The sequence below is a fragment of the Pseudochaenichthys georgianus genome, chromosome 16 (genome assembly GCF_902827115.2).
Source record: "Pseudochaenichthys georgianus chromosome 16, fPseGeo1.2, whole genome shotgun sequence".
NCBI lineage: Eukaryota > Metazoa > Chordata > Actinopteri > Perciformes > Channichthyidae > Pseudochaenichthys > Pseudochaenichthys georgianus.
In genome coordinates this window covers 19,911,484-19,933,767 of record NC_047518.2, presented here as the reverse complement: position 1 = coordinate 19,933,767, position 22,284 = coordinate 19,911,484, and the positions used below count along the sequence as shown (strand labels likewise).

The following is a 22,284-nucleotide window of genomic DNA, read 5'->3' as shown; positions in this document are numbered from 1 at the left end:
TGATGAATATATTTACTTCATCTGCATCTTTTATTTAAGGAGAGCTACCTTTATGAAGCACATAATATTGAATATTTTCTGAAGAGAAGAGAGAGATTTGATCATGATAACTCTATGACGATGCTTAGGCCATCTTTGTAGCATTGTTACATTAGACTGAAAAGCACTTTATTGTTCAGATTATAACAGAAATAGGGACTTCCTTCATAAGTGTATTTCTATTCCAACTACATAGCTACAGAGGTCAAGCAGCACAAGAGTGACTTTTCTATTTAATATAAACTACAAGGATCAACCACATGGTAGCTTTATTTTTAAATAAAGTAAATTACACTGAGCTTATTTTGTTACAAAGAAGGGCAGTTTATTTTAATTGATGGCTATAATAAATGGAAATTGACTTTCTGTATTATATTCTCCAATGTTATCTTGCTTTTCAAATGAGCTCCATGTACAATTGTGACGTTACTGACAAATTATTGCAGGCTCTCTTTTGTGCTATAAATGTTTGTAAATGTAAAAATAAAATAAAAGATAATGGAGAATTATTGAGGAAGGTTTTGGTCCACAGATTGGCTGTAAACTGTAAATGAAATCTAATCATTTGTTTTCCCTTTTAGGAAATCAGTACTATGTGGAAAACTATAGGTTACTTACGTAACCCCAGTCTCAGAGTAACATGAAGTGAGATGTCTCACTATGGGATGCGCCTCATCGCGGAGCAAACAGAAGCATCAATCTCATTACGCCAATCCTGATTGGCTGGTGATCTTGACGTCAGCGTCAGGGAATTCACCCCCTATAAGTAGCTTGCGCCACGACGCATGCGTCATTCAAAATAAGCACCTCTTCTCGCTTCACCATAGCAAGGAGGGCCGTCTGGTGAGACATCTCACTTCATGTTACTCTGAGGTTACGTAAGTAACCTATAGTTCTCATTCATAACACTCCGTTCGATGTCTCACTATGGGAAATTGTAGCTCCCGTATTGTCAGACGAGCTTATCTCGAAAATCACCAAACCAACCAGAACTTTAACAGGTAGAGCTCTGACTCAACCAGGTGCCCAGCACTGCTTGAGTCACACTGGGAGTAGAACGTCCAGCCTGTTAAGAGGCGGACAAAAGTGAGCGGCGAGGACCAGCTCGCCGCTTGCACCAGCTCGCCGCTTGCACCAATGTCTTGGATGGGAGACATCCTGGACAGAGCCCAGGATGCAGCCAGACCCTGAGTCGAAAGAGCTTGCGGACCCGAGGGTTCCTGCGAACTCTGACTCGTATGGGCCCCAAAGCAATTGCTTCCACAAACCAGTGGGAGAGCCGTTGCTTAGTAACAGGCTTGCCCTTATAAGGGTTAGCCCAGGACACAAGGGGTTGGTCATTATGACGAAGCACCCTTGATCTGTCCCTGTACGTGCGTAAAGCACGGGCTGGACACGCGAAATCCGGCCGCTGTTCCCCGGAGGAATACAGTGGCGGGGAGGATGCCTCAATGTCAAATGTGGTACCTGAACCAACCGCCTTAAGATAAAGGCAGGGTTGGGCTTCAACCACACTCCGTTTGCCCTGGGGAGAACTGAGTGCATGAAGACTGTACAGATAGCGCATGAGTGCCACTGGCTCGCTTGGCAGCTGCCAGGGTCAGCTTCATGTCACACTGTATTCAGATTGTACCACTCACGCGCCAGGCCCATAGAGCCAAGCGCTCTGGGTGTGGGTGTAAGATCACCCCCCCCCCCCGCTTGGGACAGTATGTCCCTGCGTAGTGGGAGCTGCCATGGCTGCCTGCACAGCAGCTGATATATCTCCGCTAGCCAGCCCATAGCTGGCCAGTGCGGAGCCATCAGAATAAGTGTGTGGCATTGTTCTCTCACTCTGGCCAGAGTTGGGGGTATCAGAGCCAGGGGTGTGTCAGTCATCCACACCAATCAGATGTGCTGTGCTCCACATGTACCAGCCATTGTTAATCAATCAGAAGTGGCCCATGATAGATGGTGATAGACAGATTGATCCAATCACCTTCCAAGTATCCGTGAAAGTGCCTGCCCTTTCCAAATGGCTTCCAATGGAGCTTCAGATGGTTTGGTGAAACAAACCATCTGAGTCAGGTTAGTGATGCTCCATCACGTGTTTCTATTACAGGGTGAATATTTAACTGAAGCTTGACTTTAAAGCAACCCAACGGAAGTTTCATGTAAGTTTAGTTCTTTCACTCGTAGCTCGGGCTGTGGGGCGCTAGAGACAAGAGTATGTTGATACGACCTTCCTAGCCACAGTTATGGCCGCATTTTACAATAAACTTCTATTGGGTCGCTTAAAAATAAATATCGCAAATCGCAATCGCAATATTTGTCAGAAAAATCGCAATTAGATTTTTTCCCAAAATCGTGCAGCCCTAATCCACACCTAACGGTGCATTTAGATCGCGCATCGAAAAGAACAGCTGACACTGAGCGTTGTCTTTCGATGCGAACAGATCCACCGCGGCTCTGCCGTAACGCACCCACAGCTGGCTCACAATCCTTGGATGTAGAGTCCAGTCTGCATAAAGTGGTATACCTCTGGACAGTAGATCTGCCCCGAGGTTCATCACTCCCGGTACGTGCGTCGCTCTCAGAGAGAGGAGACGTCTACCGCTCCATAGGATCAGTTTGCGCGCCAGTGTGTGTAACTGGAGAGAACGCAAACCCCCTTGGCGGTTAATATACGATATTGTGGTCGTATTGTCTGTTTAGGGTGAGAAACACCGCTAAAAGCTCCAGGTAATTTATGTGCGCCCGCTGGAGGTCTCTGCTCCAGAGACCCCTCACCGGACGGCCTTCATAAATACCTCCCACTTTCCGTGAAAGGACAGCACCCATAGGCACACCTCGTACTAGAAAAGTTGGGTGCAGCCAGTGGCGCAGTGCCATTACGCATTTCACAGTAACCATCACTCTTGGTTTAGTTTTAGGGCGGCCACCCAGCGCTGAAACTCCCTCATGTGTAAGCGTCCCAGTCGTACGACCAGGATGGCTGACGCCATGAGCCCCAGCAATCGCAGGCATGATCTGAAGAGAACATGTTTGCGCAGCTGGAAAAGAGCAAGACAAGCTCTGAAAGCTTTCACTCTTTCCGCTGACAAGCGAGCTGAAAAGGGCACCGAGTTCAGGCGTAAACCCAGGAAGAGTATAGTCTGCGCGGGGCACAACATGCTCTTCTCTGTGTTTATTATGAAACCCAGGTTGAGCAGGTGCTTTACGAGGACATTTGTCCGCGTAACAGCCTCCTTCTCCGACTGTGCGAGAAGCAGCCAGTCGTCCAGGTAGGTCGCCATGCGAATACCCTGTTGTCTTAACGGGGCTATCGCGGCTTCCGTACACCGTACAAACACCCTTGGACTGAGAGACAGACCGAAGGGGAGTACTCTGTATTCATAACGGATCCCCTGAAATGCGAATCTCAGATATTTCCTGTGTGGATAATATACTGGGATGTGAAAATATACGCATCTTTCAGGTCGACTGATGTAAACCAGTCGTCCTGTCGCACGAGCCGCAGCAGAGATGTGTGAGTGAGCATTCTGAACTTATATCTTTTTAGTAGGGATGCTCCGATCGATCGGTCACCGATCGAGATCGGCCGATACTCACTCTCTACCGATCGATCGATGCTCTCTAAACATGCCGATCGCGAGAGCCGATCGCAAGATGTAAAATACATGACACTTTTCTCTGTGTGCGGCAAAACAAGCTCGGCAAAACAAGCTCGCCAAAATGACTTCACCGGTCTGGCATTATTTTAAGGTGTCCGAAAAAGACAGTAAAATAGCGGTATGCAACGTGTGTGAAGCAGAAATCCTGCAGCTCCGCCCGCCGGACCGGTAAGCGGAGCGAAACACACAAGAGTTAGACCTAACACACTTAGCTATTTTATCTACTTCTGGAACAAGCTAAACTAGTTATTATAAATATATTTATTCTTCACTGTCGGGTAACTCATTACTGGATCAGTGAGCTGCATGAGATACTGACAGGCTGTCAGGAGAGAGAGAGAGAGGGGGGAGAGAGAGAGGGAGAGAGGAAAAGAGAGCGCTTCCGCTCATTTCTCCCGTGTTATTATCCAAAGTGAATGTAAACTTGAATAATGTACATCATTTGAATGTAATAATTAAGTTGATTGTTGTTTGTGGAAGCTCCAGTGAATGAGCCCCATTAACTGAGTTTAAACATCACTTTAAATGGAAGATTTAACGTGATGTTTAAATCTTCCATTTAGGCCCCGCCCACTCGATCGGATCGGCGATCGGTATCGGCCGATACTGATTCCAGCGATCGGCCCCGAAATTGGCGATCGGAGCATCCCTACTTTTTAGATATTTGTTCAGAGCCCTCAAATCAAGTATTGGCCGAATTTCGTTCCCTCCCCGTTTGGGAACGAGGAAGTACTTGGAATAGAAGCCACCCTGACTCTGCTCGGCGGGTACAATAGATATAGCCCTCTTTTCTAGGAGTGAGAGAATCTCTCTCTCCAGAATATGGGCTGACTCTCCTCGGGCCTGCGAATGCAGAATGCCCGAGAAGCGAGGGGGGATGACAGACGGTGGTGCCTTCACAACCCCAGCCGGCACTGCGCATGCGCATGGCGGTGTTGCCTTCACAGACCCGCCTGTAATCCGCCTTTTGAGAGATGCTGTAGCTACTCTCAGAAGGGGGAAAGTTGACTGGCTGTTTATTGGTTTTATTGTTTTTCTTTTAATTTTTTTGAACTGCGCCCTCGGCCTGAAGCCTGGATGCGTCAGCGGCAAATGTTTTATGACAGAAAAATCAACAAATGTGTGACATGTGTTTGTGCGGACTTGAGGATGGTGTTGAGGCATCTCTCGAGGCGGCGGGAACACATTTAGAGCTGGGGAACCGTGGACTTCCAGCTCTGTCACAGAGGGGAGATGGAGGGACTGTCACGCCGCTCGCTTCTTCTTCCTCGACTGCTGGCCGAAATTCTTGGTTGGCTGCGCCTGAGCTGCAGCCGGAACCGGAGATTTTCTAGGCCAGCTCGCCCTCGTCTCCAGCCTGGGCTGGGGACTCGGGGTGGGCTGCGACCTCTGCGTCTTCGGTGCTTTAAACCGAGCAGGGTTCGAGGCAGCTTGGGCGAAGGACTGCTGCTGCGAAGGACTGCTGCTGCGAAGGAGGCGAGAGCGGAGCCGAAAATTCCCTCGGGAACGATGGGCACATCCAGCACATCCTCTTTTTCCCGGTCTGGGAGGTTGGTGAGGTTGAGCCATCTTGCTCTTTCCTGCACCACCATGATCCCCATTGCCTTGCCCGTGGCCTGGACGGCACAGCGTTGAACACGGAGACAAATGTCCGTGACCGCTGCCATCTCGTCCAGAGTGGCTGCCCCCGGGTTACCCGACAGGTCTTCGCAGAGATCCGCTTGGTAAGCGGTTAGCAGCGAGGACACATTCAGGGCCCTGGCGGACAACGCTGCAGCTTTGTAGGACCGTTCAGTCATTGTCGACTGAAATCGGTCCGACTTTGCTGGCAGCGAGGGGTTCCTGCTCGGTGACGGGCCCATCCTCGGTAGGAGGTGGGCCGCTACCAGCGGTTCCATGGGCGGTATGCGGAGCAGGCCGAGCTTCTCCATTCCGTCACAGTCTAGGGAGGAGGCACCCTGGATTGGGACCTTGTTGCTCCAACATCTCCGGGAAGACCGGAAGGAGTTGTCTCTTCGTCCGCGTTGCTTGGGGAAAATGTTTCCCTTCGTAGCGGGACCTGGAGGTCTCCTTGGCCATTTCAGGCCACGGGATGTCGAGTCTGGCCGCAGCGCGTTTACACACGGCCTGCAGGTCCATGCTCAGACAGGGCGAAGCTGGTGTGCTATCGCCCGGGAGAGCAGACCTCGCTCCAGGCTTTGCAGCCTGAGCCGATGACATGAAGGTGTCCTCTTCATGTTCATCCGACTCGGACAGGAGGAACGCCAAGGCGTCCTCTTCGTCCTCATCGTAGTCCAGCTCAAGGACATCCTCCGCGGGTGAGACCATGGTGAGGTCTAACCGGGAGCCTCAGTTCGGTAAAGCGTGGGGTCCCGTTCCCGCGTGTCTTGCCGTCACCGGGTCCCGGCCTGCGGGATTCCGGTTCTGCAGCCATCGCAGATAATGAGCCCCAGAACGACACGGAGAGGGGTTCACTCTCTGCGGCGGACGCCCCCGTGTCTTGACTGCCAGCCGGCGGGTCAGTGGACATGGGGGGGGGTCCTGCTCCGACAGGCTAGCTTGGCGTGCTCGCCGTCGGCGGAGGCTCTTCACGGTGAAGCGGACACAATGTCCGCACGAGCAGGGGTTGTCGATAGCGCCTCGGGCGTGTTCCAGTCCGAGGCAGGACGAGCAGACCTGGTGTGTGTCTGTGCCCGAGATCTTCAACCCGCAGCCGCAGATTCGAGCCACCGAGTCCCTGACTCCTCTGGTGTGAGGGAGAGAGGCGTCCATCTTGTTCGCCTCGTGGCGTGGAGAGGGCCCGCTCTCAACAGGTAAGTCGGGAGAAAAAGGTGTTACCACACTGTCCTTAATCCGGAGAAAAGGACGGTGTGGGTATTTTATTCCCGGAGAATACTGACTGGTGTGACAGTATTCTCCTTTAATCCTTTCTTGCTCCGTGGGGAAGAGAAAATAAAAAACGTCCTCGCTACCGTGGTGTCGATAGTGAGGGAGCGAGCTAGCAACAGGTGTGTTGCTAGCTTAAAAAAATCAGACCTACCTTACTTTCCGGGGAAGAGAATGGCGAGGTCGATTTTTAATACTAACTGGCGTTAGTATTACCGTCTTCCTGCAAAGCAGAAGGAGTAGCCGCCGAGCGCCCGTCGACCGAAATGGATATTTGGGTTCAGTCTGTGGACCGTTAAGCTTGTCCGGCTACTATAGAGATGTGCTCTGAAGCAAGAAGAGGTGTTTGAATGACGCATGCGACGTAGCGCAAGCTACTTATAGGGGGTGAATTCCCTGACGCTGACGTCAAGATCACCAGCCAATCAGGATTGGCGTAATGAGATTGATGCTTCTGTTTGCTCCGCGATGAGGCGCATCCCATAGTGAGACATCGACCGGAGTGTTATGAATGAGAACTAATATTATGTAACAGACGCACAAATTATAATCAAATTCAGTTGCCTGGAGGGTACACCAAGTGCTCCAGCAGCACTAACTCATGATGCCAATAACCGAAACGAGTCCCCCACTGAGGCTTTACAAATCCCAGTTAGAGGAGCACAATTTGTAAGACAAAGGCTGACTTTGAGTTGAACAGCATCGCTTGCTGTGTACAAGGAGCAGAAGAGTATTCTCACCGGGCCAAAGAGAGGTCAAAAGGTCCCAGGAACTGTCTCAGAGAGGTCTGATACATGACATTCACCATACTCATCTCAGTGATCAGGAAGTACAGGATACTGCCCCTGGAGGCCACTGCAAAAAACACACACAAACAAAAAAAGAGGTATTATTAATGGCAAAGGAAGTGTGCTGAACAAGTGTTCTTGTAGCACAAGTTATTGACTAAGGCTTTGAGGTGTCTGCTGACTTTACAGTCTCTTTTTTGTTTTTTCAAAACATTTTGTCATCTTTTTCATAAATATAGCTCTGAAGAAAAATAAGAGACTACTCCAAATTGTTCTTAAATCTCAATGTCTACATGCTTGGCAGCCGTTCCATTCCAGTGTCTGTTGAATTCCAACACAGAGGAATGTTGTTAAAATTATTTTTACTCAAACGCATACCTATAAATAGTAAAATCACAGAAACTGATAATGCTGCAGTGGTCTCTTATTTTTTTCCAAAGCTGTACACAGTACAGTCCTTACAGTATATAACACAGAACAACATACTTTTCGTTATAAACTAAATCTGTTTTAGAGGGATGTGTGTGGTGAGCACATATTTTATTTGGTGCAGTCCTTGATTAAGCAGAATTGTAAATTGAAAATGAATCAGTTTTGTGAAACTGAACACAAACTTGGCTGGCACATAGTAACCAATCAGAGGAAATTCTGTCAATGTTTATTTATATAGCCCAATATCACAAATATTATGTCATGACTTACCAGGCCGGTACTCTTCTCTGGCAGCGTTGATCTGGATTTCAGTCTCTGCCGCAATCTGCAGTTTCTGAGTGACGTCTTCAGCTGTGCGCTTGGTGTTGCCAAGGACAATAATCAGACTCTCATCATCCACCAGTGAACCCTAGAAAAAGACACATTTGTAGGAGTATGTAAGAAGTTGAATAAAAATAGAAACAATACCCATTGCTGTTACTGATATAATATTCTTCCTTCCTAGCAACCAATGTAATGGCCAAAATATGAATGTAATACTTCATCAACTGTTTTTTTAAAAGCAGGATGAAAAATAAAGACAGACAAACTGGTTTAAAAAGTAGCTTCCACCACAAGTTCAGTATCTATTCTACACTCACATTACCACATGCCCAAAACCCCAATTCAGTTGGAGGCAATGTTGTTCAACACGTTGAAATGTGTTTGCCTTGCCTGTGTGCTGGTCAGTCGGTAGAGGAGGTTGTCCTCTAGTTCCTTCATCTTTCTCTTGTTAGATGTCACATCTTCCAAGAGATGTGTCCTTTCCTTCTCCAGTTCCTGTTAGTAGTTAAAGTTAAGTTAAAGCCTTTTATTGTCATTATACACAGAGTATAACGAGATTCAGAATGCAACTCTGTCCCGGTGTGCAAAAAATACAAACACATACATAACACTAAAAAACACGGCAATAGGACAGACAACATAAACAATCATATGGGGGAATAAATAGTTACAAATATTTATATGAAAATAGTATATAAAGCGCATTAAAAGTGTGTGTACAGTATGTGTGAGAATGGTTACGGTTATTGCATTATGTGTGGTGGTTAAGCAGCCTGACGGCCTAGGGGTAGAACCTGTTTTTGAGTCTGTTTGTCCGTGACTTGAAGCTCCTGTATCTCCTCCCAGAAGGCAGGAGAGAGAACAGTCTGTGACCTGGGCGAGAGCTGTCCTTTATTATTTTGTTAGCTCTGCTGAGGCAGCGGGAGGTGGAGATGTTTTCCAGAGAGGGCAGGGGGCAGCCGATGGTTTTCTCTGCCATCCGGATCACTCTCTGCAGGGCTTTTTTGTCCGCAGCTGAGCATCCTGCATACCACCCCGAGATGGAGTATGACAGCACGCTCTCGATGGTCGCCCGGTAGAAGGACACCAGCAGCTTCTTGTTCAGTCGGTTTCTCCGAAGCACCCTCAGGAAGTGTAGTCGCTGCTGGGCCTTCTTCACTGCTGCAGTGGTGTGTGCTGTCCAGCTGAGGCTCTCCGAGATGTGAACCCCCAGGAACTTAAAGGTGGAGACCATGGTGGAGACCCTCTCCACTCCCTCTCCATTGAGGTGAAGGGGAGCAGGTTCTGGACGGTGATTTCTATAATGATTTATTTTTGTTTTGCTTGTGTTCAGATGTAGGTTGTTAGCTGAACACCACGCAGACAGCTTCAGGATCTCGTCTCTGTATACGGACTCGTCGTCTCCCTTATATATTTGACCGACCACAGTGGTGTCATGCACAATTTATAATGGAGTTGGAGGGGTGAATGGGAGAGCAGTCGTGTGTGTAGAGTGTGTAGAGTAGCGGGCTCAGCACGCAGCCCAGCGGGGAGCCAGTGCTGAGGATACGGGTGGAAGAGCAATAAGGGCCTATTTTCACTGTCTGAGGACGGTCTGTAAGGAAATTATTTATCCAGGCGCATAAGATGGAGGGGAAACCTAGGCTTGACAGTTTTTCCACTAGTATGTCAGGTATGATGGTGTTAAAAGCTGAGCTAAAATCAACAAACAGCATCCTTATATAGTTGCCTGGGCCCTCTAGGTGGCTCACAGCTGTGTGAAGGACCGTGGCGATGGCATTTTCCGTAGATCTGTTGGCTCTATAGGCAAACTGATGTACACACACACACACACAAACAAACAAACTAAAGGTCAAACAGCTTTAGCATTGTGGTGGAGGAAGGCCATGGGATCATTAAAATCCAAAGTGTTTAATAAAGGAGCATAATTTTGATACAGGAAGTTGACATTTTGACCATAGAGTAGACAAGATGAAGGTTAAGTACATGTAAGATTTGTCTTGTTATCTAGAACAGTTTTCATGGCAGTCTGGTCATTAGTGGACTGACAATATGTTGCTTTACATGCTGCCATCTGCAGGATATATGGTTACAAGTTGAGTCAGTTATCTTGAGCAATCTAAATTATCTGGATTTCATATGATCATTTGTATAAATTTGGGTCCAAATGACCTTGAAGTGAATTATTTCTGCAAAAAATAGAACAGCCCCATGGTTGTATGATTGCCAACCAATTAAATTGCATTTCAAAAACGTCTTCAATTCATTAATCTATCCTTGTGTGAAATCGTCATAATTAGCATGTGAATAATTAAATCACGGCCCAAAACTTTGATGATACCCCGTATTCTACATAGTTCTACCTTGAATCCAAGTCGACGTTTGTCATAATTATTAAGAAATTCCCTCAAGGATTTGCTTAAGTGTGTATTTACAAGAACGCCTTAGAACCCACTGAATAACGAGGAGGAAAGGAAAAGGAGAAATGGAAAGATGACATAATATCAAAGTGCTACAGTAACATGCCTTAGTAAGTACCACTCCATGAATGAAAGGAACTGTACTCCTCCAGTAACATGGACCAAATATGTCCTGATCCACTGTAAAGCCATGGGAAATGTGAGCTTCTCTGAATGTATGTGTTTGATTTGAACCCTCCAGTAGAGTTCAAAGTTAAGATTGTTATGGTCAAGACAACAATCTATGACAAGACGATGAAAAGACTGAAAAGTGACCCTTTTTTTTCATATTGCCTGTTATATTTGTGTTTGTTTGCTTAAAGCCTATGAACGTTTTCTTGAGGGGACCCTCTGAATAAATGCTTTCATTTATATTACTGCAAATTAAGATGAAGACATAAAGTGAACAGCAAATAACTAGCAAATGATGTTGGACTTGTAAATGCTGCATGAAGATAGAGATAGAAGCTGAGATGGAAACTTCAGCACTCATTGTGAATAAATCCATATTTAGTACACAGATAATGAGCCTCTTTTCCCATACAGCATAAATCCTTCATCTCATGATTAGCCATTGCGAGCAGGACATTGGCCTTCTGCAGTATCCTTCAGTCTAAATTAATGGACCTTCTGCATTGGGTGCTTTGATAATGCATTTCTATTGACCAGAATGAACAAATCAAGTCCCTGACACTTGGATGTGTGTCTTTGTGAGGTGGTATTGAGGCATATGTACACTTTTTTTTTTTCTTGTGTTGTTGATATTTCACACCGTCTTAATACCAATCATTAGGGCCCTGAGACAAAGGTTAATTAAAACCTCCAAGTGAAATTGTCCCACAGAATTTGGTGTACACGTTAGGAGGAGGTGTTGGGATCCTGCATTATACATGGTCTCCAAGGCTTTTCGGGAACTATAGGGTTGTAAGCAATTTGCGTCATACCAGTGGATCATCCTTTCTGTTTAACATGACATTAAAACAGAATAATTTGCAATTATAGTTTATGTATTCAATAATTAGTGTAGCCATAGCTAAATTATACAGTAAATACAAATCAAATAATAGCTATACTTTTTAAGGCACTCTACCTGTTTTTCTGTGAGGATAACTCTGCCCAGCAGCTGATCCTCAAGTCCTCTCATTGTGACGGTAAAGTCAATGATGGAGGTGCGGGCACTTATCTCGGGAGTATAGGCAGGGTTAGGCAGCTTGGTGGTCACGTAAAGCCTAAAGCCCTTCATCACATCCACCTCTTTGTCACCCACTTTCACCTTCAAAAAAAAGAAAGAGAGAAGAAAAGACAAAGAACAAAAGTCAGCCTTACAAAATACTACCTGCATGATTTTCAGATTTACCATCATAGCAGAATAAAACAGGCATAGTAACAGACAGTAATATATGTCATATAGATAGCGGATGTCTTTGAACATGTATGAATAGGCCATACTGACAAAAATGACGAAGGTATACTGGCGTCAGCAACAAACACTGGCAGATTCAGCTGCTCAGAATAATTTCCTGTATGCATGAACTGTATGTTTGTGTAAGTGTGTACGTGTGCATGGATGTGTGAGTCTTGAGTTTGATCAGTAATAAATTACTCATGACAGAATAACTACTAATTATCCATCTGGCAGTTTGTCCCTGGAGCTGCATCCACAGACTCCTTCACTTCCTCCTCACACCAGGATATTAATAGAAATGTAAGCTTTTCAGGAGATGGTGGGAGGGAGAGTGTAGACACCTCTAATCGGCCCTTTCAATAGATTGCCTTCTTGTTGAAGATGGTGTGTGCATCTGACACATGCTTACTTGCAATCACCATAAGGTGTGAGTGTGTGTGCATCATTTTGCTGCAGTTATTTGGTATTTGTTTGTTTTTTTGTGATTGCTTGTATGTGTGTTAGTTTGATGCATGGGAGATATAAGGGAGGCAGCTGCAGTGTTAGCAGCTGAATAACTAGCATCAGCTGTAGCCAGGAGTTGTGAGGCGATAATGAGAAGGAGAAATGCCTGGAAGCACAACATCCTATACTGTGTGATTTAATTTGCTTTGTCTTAACATGAGTATTATTGCATCGATTAATGACACAACTCATTCCTGTTGTGATGTATATGGCATTAACTTAGTTCACTGTCTGGACGACATGCAAAATGCTTTTCAACTGACCTGTCAAGTTTTGTGGAAATTAATGTTTACATTATAAGCAACACGAAAGACATTCATGTGTGCAATACAAATGTTCAAACCTGTTTGTTAGCGGAAAGACCTATTTAGAACACTCCCTTAAAGTTAATTTAAAACTATAGGTTACTTACGTAACCCCAGGCCTCAGAGTAACATGAAGTGAGATGTCTCACTATGGGATGCGCCTCAACACGTATGCAAACAGAAGCATCAATCTCATTACGCCAATCCTGATTGGCTGGTGATCTTGACGTCTACGTCAGGGAATCCACCCACCCTTTAAGTAGCTTGCGCTACGTCGCAGCGTCATTCAAAATAAGCACCTCTTCTCGCTTCGCCTTAGCAAGAAGGGACGTCTGGTGAGACGTAAGTAACCTATAGGTAAGTAACCTATAGTTCTCATTCATAACACTTCGTTCGATGTCTCACTATGGGATATTGAAAATCCCGTATTGCTAGACATGCTTATCTCGAAAATCACCAAAACAACCGGTAGAACTCTGTCTCAACACGGGGCCCAGCACTGCGCGGGCCACACTTGGAGCAGAGACATCTAGCCTGTAAAAGCGGACACAAGTGAGCGGTGAGGACCAGCTCGCTGCTGCACAAATGTCTTGGATGGGAACACCCTTGAACAAAGCCCAGGATGTAGCCAGTCCATGAGTAGAATGAGCACGCAGGCCCGTTGGTGCCTGAAAACCCTGACTCGTATAAGTCAGAGCAATCGCTTCCAAAATCCAGTGGGAGAGCCGTTGCCTGGTAACGGGCTGGCCCTTATGAGGGTTAGCACAGGATACAAAGAGTTGGTCATTTAGACCCTCCAGAAAAACGCGATTCTGCGATCGCAGAATTTACCGCATAATCAGCAAAATGGCGCAGATTTTTAAAAGGCTGCATATTTATCAAAAGGCTGCATAATCCCCGCATTTTTCCACACAAAGTTGAGAAAAAAAAAAGTTAACTCGTCTTGACGTGAAGTGATGATGATGATGACGCAACGTCATCAGCTCGCACATCACAGAAGGTAAACAACACCGTAGAGTGAACGTGTGGAGCTCACACGAGAGAGAAAACACCAAGATGAAAACATCTAATCCATCTAATTTACCGACGAACATTTCTGCTAAAGACCGGGCAAAGCAGTACCCCGATGTCTTGCACGAAAGTGGGGGGAAACTATTCTGCACCCCGTGCAACTGTGTGTTGGAGCATAAGAGAACATCGAAGGTGACGACCCACTTTGATTCATTCAAACATTCAAAAATGCTTTCTGCTGCTGCGGACAAGAAAGCCAAACAACTCACGTTCACCGAGGCATCAACCTCCCAAACCCTTTCGAGGGCTACAAGAAACGAGGTGAGAAGCCTACAAGATTGAAGCTGGTCAGATAACGAACGAGTAAATGAAAACAGAATGAGGCGGAGAAGTGGGTGTGTGTGTGTGTGTGTGTGTGTGTGTGTGTGTGTGTGTGTGTGTGTGTGTGTGTGTGTGTGTGTGTGTGTGTGTGTGTGAGAGAGAGTGTGATTAAAATAGCCCAATTGCTTTTACAATAAATAAACATTGAATGTGTTTAATTGAATAGTAAAGGGGTTTAACGTTAGTGGCAGGTTGTGTGTGAGAGAGAATAAATAAATAAGACATCCCAATATTTATTTTTTCCACATATTTAGCATATTTCGCAACTTTCCGCATATTTCACAACTTCGCGCAATTTCACCGCATAAAATCACATAAAACCCCGAATGTTTGATCGCATAATCAAGGATTTTTGCCTGCGTTTTTCTGGAGGGTCTAGTCATTGCATCGAAACTCTTTTGACCTGTCCATATACTGTAGGTGTGTAAAGCACGGACTGGGCACAGCAAATTCGGCCGCTGTTCCTCAGAGGAACACAGTGGCGGAGGAAATGCCTCAATGTCAATGGGGGTACATGAGCCAACCACCTTAGGTATAAAGGCAGGGTTGGGTTTCAGCAACACTCTCGTTTGCCCCGGGGCGAACTGAGTGTATGAAGGATGTACAGAGAGCGCATGAATGTCACTGACTCGCTTGGCAGATGCCAGGGCCAGTAACAACACTGTCTTCAGTGACAGGTGTTTCATGTCAGCTTCTTCCAGGGGTTCAAATGGAGGTCGAGTGAGCCCATCTAAAACCACTGCCAAGTCCCATAAGGGCACCAGTGACCTGGAAAGAGGGAGGAGCCTGCGAGCCCCTTTCATAAAACGGCAAACCAAATGATGTTGGCTCGCCATCTTTCCCTCAAAGCCCACATGACATGCAGCAAGAGCAGCCAGGTACACTTTGATCGTAGAGAAAGCTCTGTGTTTATCAATCAGGTCCTGTAGAAATTATAGAATCACCCCGACAGGACATTGAAAAGAGATGTGTCCTTTTTTAAGGCACCAATCCTCAAACACCCTCCACTTACAGTCATAGAGGGACCTGGTGGAGGAAGCTCTCCCACTCTGAATAGTGTTTATCACCTTCTGAGGGAGTCCCACTGTATTCAGATTGTACCACTCACGGGCCAGGCCCATAGTGCCAAACGCTCTGGGTGTGGGTGAAAAATCTTCCCCCCCGCCTGAGACAGTATGTCCCTGCGTTGCGGGAGCTGCCACGGCTGCCCGCACAGCAGCTGATATATCTCCGCCAGCCAGTACATTGCAGGCCAGTGTGGAGCTATTAGGATCAGTGTGTGGCGTTGTTCTCTCACTCTGGCCAGAGTTGGGGGTATCAGAGCCAGGGGTAGGAAAGCGTACAGAAGGACAAACGTGCGCGAGCGCGTCCACGCCTAACGGTGCGTTTAAATCGCGCATTGAAAAGAACAGCTGACATTGAGCGTTTTCTTTTGATGCGAACAGATCCACCGCGGCCCGGCCGTAACGCACCCACAGCTGACTCACAATTATTGGATGTAGAGTCCAGTCTGCATAAAGTGGTGCACCTCTGGACAGCAGATCTGCCCCGAGGTTTATCACTCCTGGTACGTGCGTCGCTCTCAGAGAGAGGAGACGTCCGCAGCTCCATAAGATCAGTTTGCGTGCCAGCATGTGTAACTGGAGAGAACGCAAACCCCCTTGGTGGTTTATATACGATATTGTGGTCGTGTTGTCTGTCCTCACGAGGACATGATGTCCTCTGAGAAAAGGCAGAAAGCGTTTCAGGGTGAGGAACACCGCTAAAAGCTCCAGATAATTTATGTGTGACCGTTGGAGGTCTCTGCTCCAGAGACCCCTCACAGGTCGACCTTCGTATATACCCCCCCAGCCCGTCAGACATGCGTCTGTGGTGACCACCCATAGGCACGCCCCGTACTAGAAAAGTCGGGTGCATCCAGTGGCGCAGTGCCATTATGCATTTTATAGTGACCATCACTCTCCGCGCGCCATGACGCACAGGGTCCAGTCTGAGGGCAGCTACCCAGCGCTGAAACTCCCTCATGTGTAAGCGTCCCAGTCGTACCACCAGGACGGCTGACGCCATGAGCCCCAGTAACCGCAGAAATGATCTGAAGAGAACATATTTGCGTGGCTGGAAATGAGCGAGGCAAGCCCTGAAGGCTGTCACTCTCTCTGCTGACAGGCGGGCTGTAAAGGACACCGAATTCAGGCGTAGGCCCAGGAAGAGTACAGTCTGGGCTGGGGACAACATGCTCTTTTCTGTGTTTATTACAAAACCCAGGTTGAGCAGGTGTTTTACGAGGACATTCGTCTGCGTAATAGCCTCTTGCTCCGACTGTGCGAGAAGGAGCCAATCGTCCAGATAAGTTGCCAGGCGAATACCCTGTTGTCTTAACGGGGCTATCGCGGCCTCCGTACACCGTACACACACTCGTGGCCTGAGAGACAGACCGAAGAGAAGTACTCTGTACTCATAACAGACACCCTGAAAGGCGAACCTCAGATATTTCCTGTGTGGATAATATACTGGGATGTGGAAATACGCGTCTTTCAGGTCGACTGATGTGAACCAATCGTTTTGGCGCACGAGACGCAACAGAGATGTGTGAGTGAGCATTCTGAATTTGTATCTTTTGAGATATTTGTTCAGAGCCCTCAAATCTAGTATAGGCCGAATCCCGTTCCCTCCCCGTTTGGGAACGAGGAAATACTTGGAATAAAAGCCACTCTGACTCTGCTCGGAGGGTATTATAGATATAGCCTTCTTGTCTAGTAGCGAGAGGATCTCTTGCTCTAGAATATGGGCTGAATCTCCCCGGGCTTGCGAATGCAGAATGCCCGAAAAGTGAGGGGGGGGTGACAGCGAATTGGAGCCTGTAGCCCCGTGTTACTGTCTTGAAAACCCAAGCAGAATCTGTGAGCATCCTCTACTTTTCGCTTCTCAAAGCGAGCGGAGATGTCACATCCCTGTCGTCTGCCCTCTGTGTCTTTATTTGTTGTGTTATGGGGCCCTCTAGTGTCTGAACACGGTGGTACCCCAGGTTGACAACCCCGGTCGACACTGCGCATGCGCGTGGCGGTGATGCCTTCACAGCCCCGTCCATCGTCCGCCTTCTGAGAGAGGTAGCAGCCACTCTTAGAAGAGGGGCAGACGTCAGACTGTTTATTGTTTTTATTGTCTTTCTTATCATTTGTATTGACTGTGCCCTTGGCTTTAAGCCTGGAAGCGGAGCTTGCTGTCGTTGATGTTAAGTCCATTTACCTCATGGCGCGAACTTGAGGATGACGTTCTGACATCACTCGAGGCGGCGGGAAGATGGGGGCATGGTGGCACCCCGAAAACACATGAGCATCTAACACTGGAACGTGTTCTGGAGCTGGAGAACAGGGAACTTCCAGCTCCTTTATCGAGGAGAGGAGAGGAGGCTGTCAGGCCGCCCTCTTCTTCTTTCTCGTCTGGTGGCTGAAAGTCTGGGCCGGCTGTGCCTGAGCGGCTGTTGCCGGAACCGGAGACTTTATTGGCCAGCTCGTCCTCGCCTCGTGTCTTCTTCGAAGCTAGAGCGGAGCCAAATATGCCCTCGGGAACAATAGGCATGTCCAAGACGTCCTCTTTTTCCTGGTCTGGAAGGTTCGTCAGGGTAAGCCACCTGGCTCTCTCCTGTACTACCATTATCCCCAGTGCTTTGCCCGTGGCTTGGACTGCACAGCGCTGCACACGGAGGCAAATGTCCGTGATCGCTGCGATTTCGTCCCACACGGCAGGCTCAGGTTTGATCGTCATGTCCTCGCAGAGCTCCACCTGGTAGGCGGTCAGCAGCGAGGAGATGTTGAGTGCCCTGGCGGACAAAGCTGCGGCTTTATAGGCTCGTTCGGTCATTGCTGACTGGAAGCGGTCTGCCTTTGCCGGTAGCGTGGGGTTCCTGCTCGGTGCCGAAGCCAGCCGCAGTTGGAGGTGGGCTGCCACCAGCGGTCATGCGGAGCAGGCCGAGCTTCTCCATGCCGACACAGTCCAAAGAGGAGGCACCCTGGATTGGGGCCTTCTTGCTGAAAGGGCGGTCTCTCCACGAGACCGACACCTCATCCAGCATCTCTGGAAAGACTGGGAGAAGCTGCTTCCTCATCCTCGCTGCTTGGGGAAAGTTCTTCCCCTCATAGCGAGATATGGAGGTCTCCTTGGCCACTTCAGGCCAGGGGATGTCCAGCCTGGACGCAGCGCGTTGGCACACGGTCTGCAAGTCCATACTGAGGCAGGGCGAAGCTGGTGTGCTTTCGCCCGGGGGAGCGGACATCGCTTCCGGCTTGGCAGCCTGGGCAGATGAAACGAAGATGTCATCTTCGTGCTCATCCGAGTCGGATAAGAGGAACTCAGAGGCATCCTCTTCATCCTCCTCCATATAATCCAGCTGTAGGACATCCTCCGCGGGTGGAACCACTCAAGCCCCAGCTTGACACAGCGCGGGGCTCCGCTCTTGCGGCTCTTGCCACCACCGGGCCCCAGCCTGACACGGCGCAGGGCTCCGATTCAGCGGCTACCGCCGTTGTTGAGCCCCAGCCTGACACAGCGCGGGGCTCAATCTCTGCGGCGGTCGCCACCATGTCCCGATTGCTGGCCGGAGAATCAACGGACATGAAGGGGTCCCGTCCCGACAGGCTAGCTTGGCGCCCTAGCCGTTGGCGGAGGCTCTTGATGGTGAAGCGGGCACAATGCCCGCACGAACCGGGGGTATCGATAGCTTCCTGGGCGTGTTCCAGCCCAAGGCAGGACGAGCAGACCTGGTGTGAGTCCGTGCCCGAGATCCTAAACCCGCATCCGCAGAGCCGAGCCTCCGACTCCTCTGGTGTGAGGGAGAGAAGGGTCCATCCCCGTTTGCCGGGGTGTCGGCGCGGAGGGACAAGCTAGTAACAGGTATGTTACAGAAAAAAAAAATCCAACCTTATCGTTATTCCGAAAGGAAAAAACGACAGGGTAGATTTTTCTTTAAAAAATATTAACTGGTGTGTTAATATCTTTCTTATCTCCGTCTCCTCTGGTGTGAGGGAGAGAAGAGTCCGTCCCCGCTCGCCGTGGTGTCGGCGCGGAGGGATAAACTAGCAACAGGTATGTTACTGTTTGAAGAAAAAAATCAAACCGTACCGTTATTTCGAAAGAAAAAACGGCGGGGCAGATTACAATATTAACTGGTGTGTTAATATTTGTTCAATTCTTCTGCAAAGCAAAAAAGTAACCGGCAAGCGCCCGTCGAGCGAATGTTAGCTTAGGTTCAGTCTGCGGACCGTTAAGCTAGCCCGGCTACTGATATTCGAGATGTGCTCTGAAGCGAGAAGAGGTGTTTGAATGACGCTGCGACGTAGCACAAGCTACTTAAAGGGTGGGTGGATTCCAGTGATGTACCTGAACGCGTTCAATGAACGATCGTTCATGAACGCGTTCATATTTTGGGCGAACGTGAACTGAACGTACTGTATTTCCGCTAGATGAACGTAATTGAGAACGCGTTCATTCTCAGCGCTGAAAAACGGCGTTCAAAAGTGCGTTCATTCTCAGCACTGTATTATAACGGCGTTCAAAAGTGTGCCAGATTTCATATGCCTTTCAGCCGAAATCCCAGTTAAAACACACAGTAAACAGGCTTCAAAATAATGCGGAAAAACCACCCAATCTGGCAACAGCAAGCTGCCTGTGACGCGTACGCGCCTGTCACCCCTGGCTGTCGCACTAAAATATAAATATATTAAATATATCAGACTCCTCACAACAAACAATGTGGAACCGCGGAACCGGCGAGCATTGAATGAATGAATGAATTAGTATGGACGAAGCCGAGAGCAGCTGGAGCAGCACTCGCTCAGAGTGAGACTCTATGGCAGGGGTGGGGAACCTCCGGCCTCCGGGCCGTATACGGCCCGCGAGACAATTTGGTACGGCCCTCGATGTCATTTATAAACACACGCAAAAAATAAAAAAATGAAAGAAATCTAGACCGCAAACAAATTAAACAAGCGAGTGCCTGTTTTTCCTGGCCAAGGTCAGGGTCCTTGAACACAACACGAGCCTAACGTGTCATCACGTGGTATATGTCTCGACTGACAGGGGTGCAGTTCTGACGAAGAGCACCAGAACGCCACTCCAGCACTTCAGAAATTGCAGTACCGATAAGTCCATACACATGCCGCAGTTTCTGCGTGTCTGTGTCTTTAGTTGAAAGCCCAGTGGCGATCTGCTCATCTGTCATACTGATCAGACAGTCAATAACTGTGTTGTTATCATTAGCATCTGGTTAGCTAGCTATGCTAACGAATATAAGAAGCTTTTTCTACAACCAGTGAGGTAAAGGCACATCTTTATATGATCATTATAAAAAAAATAAGAGAATAAAGTAAACAGGTATAAAATACTATATGACAGTTATTAATAAAGAAGAATACAGTTTGAAAGGAGAGTGATTTCTCAAATATCCATAAATTAAAAGAAAATCTGCTTACAGTTGTGTTTGGGTGTTGAGAGATGTGTCCATAGATCTCCTAATGTTGCTCTCAAAGTGCACCAGATTGATGCTTTTAACTTCAACATTTAAAAAAAATCTTCCCAGGGGAGCACGCCACACCCTGCACGTGCATGCATACGCGAGTCATGGTGAGATATCTGGATTAAGAGGTTGCTTTTTCTTTGCACAGAATGAAATGAATGAGCTGTGATTTTAGTTTGTTTAAGCAGAGGTCAATAACTTGTACGGCCCTCTGAGGATATTGTAAACATTGAAATGGCCCTTGAGAGGAAAAAGGTTCCCCACCCCTGCTCTACGGCGTCGGCGTATGAGCATTTAAAAGAGTTTTACGTTAAAGTCAGTACTGACTCAGATGGAAAAAATCAAACGTTTGCCTGTAAACTGTGTCCGCCCGGTTTGAAAAAGCAAAAAGACGTCGACAACAAACCTTAAACGGCACATTGAGAATAAGCACACGACTAGCCTTTCACGTTATGTGTGAGTGGCGAATAAAAAAGAGAGCCAAAACAGATCCACTACCACCCAAATCCCATTAACATCGTACAGGAGACAAATAATAGCTCGCAGCAACGTATTGAAAAAAGAACTATAAACTATAAATTAGTTCATTTTTGAAACCATGAACTTTAGTTCAACATTTTGAATTATGAACTATGAACTGAACTAGTTCATTTTAAAAGGTGTGAACTGTGAACTGAACTAGTTCATGTAGAAAGTGAACTTTCCCAACACTGGTGGATTCCCTGACGTAGACGTCAAGATCACCAGCCAATCAGGATTGCCGTAATGAGATTGATGTATACGCGTTGAGGCGCATCCCATAGTGAGACATCGAACGGAGTGTAATGAATGAGAACACTATTTACTGTAATGCCAATCATTTGTATCCAAAGCCTGCTTCTGGACTGTAGTTTTGGTTACTAAAATGAATACTAAATAAGAACCCTTTAAACCACACTTTGCAATTTCCCCAAATAATAAATATCTACAGGAAATGTACTTCAGAGATACTGTCATTGTGTCTAATGGGCCACTCTTTCATGAATAACTCATTAATTGGTCTTGCCATGCAACAAATGATTTTGAAAGTGTTTTCTTTTCAAATCTAAGAATAATCAATTTTTTCTAAAAATATTTGATTCAAAATTACTTTAAAGGTGACCTATCATGCAAAATGCACTTTTGTACGTCTTTTATACATGAATATGTGTCCCCGGTGTTCCAGGGAACTCACCAAGTGTCAGAAAACACAACCCTCTCTATTTTTCTCCGTACTCAAATCTCTTAAAAAGGGGCTGCAACGGATCTGATACAGACTGATCCAGATTTGAACACTTCTATGACGTCACAGAAGTCACAGAAGTGGCGCTACGGCTATTGGGCCAACTCCACCAATCAGGAGGAGACAGCCACGGACATTGCCGTTCGAAAGCGCTGAAGACGATGTAGTACATATGCCAGGCCTGTAGATGGTGCTGTTCTCACAGAATCAGCCCATGCAAAGACAGTGTTAAATTGAGCGAAATGAGGAATGGCTAAAATGCATGATCTGTTTGGTATTTTAAAAAATAAAAAGTATAAATATGCCTTATGGTCCTTATGGTCCT

The 22,284-nt window shown here is 47.2% G+C and overlaps 1 protein-coding gene across 1 annotated transcript in view; it reads right to left on the bottom strand.

The window, feature by feature from the left end:
* Window positions 1–22,284, bottom strand: part of dnah5 (dynein, axonemal, heavy chain 5) — a 143,143-nt gene that overhangs the window by 30,580 nt on the left and 90,279 nt on the right. The window contains 4 exon segments of the mRNA XM_034102114.2: window positions 7,319–7,433; window positions 8,069–8,207; window positions 8,513–8,617; window positions 11,672–11,854. Coding sequence (XP_033958005.1) covers window positions 7,319–7,433; window positions 8,069–8,207; window positions 8,513–8,617; window positions 11,672–11,854 — 542 coding nt within the window.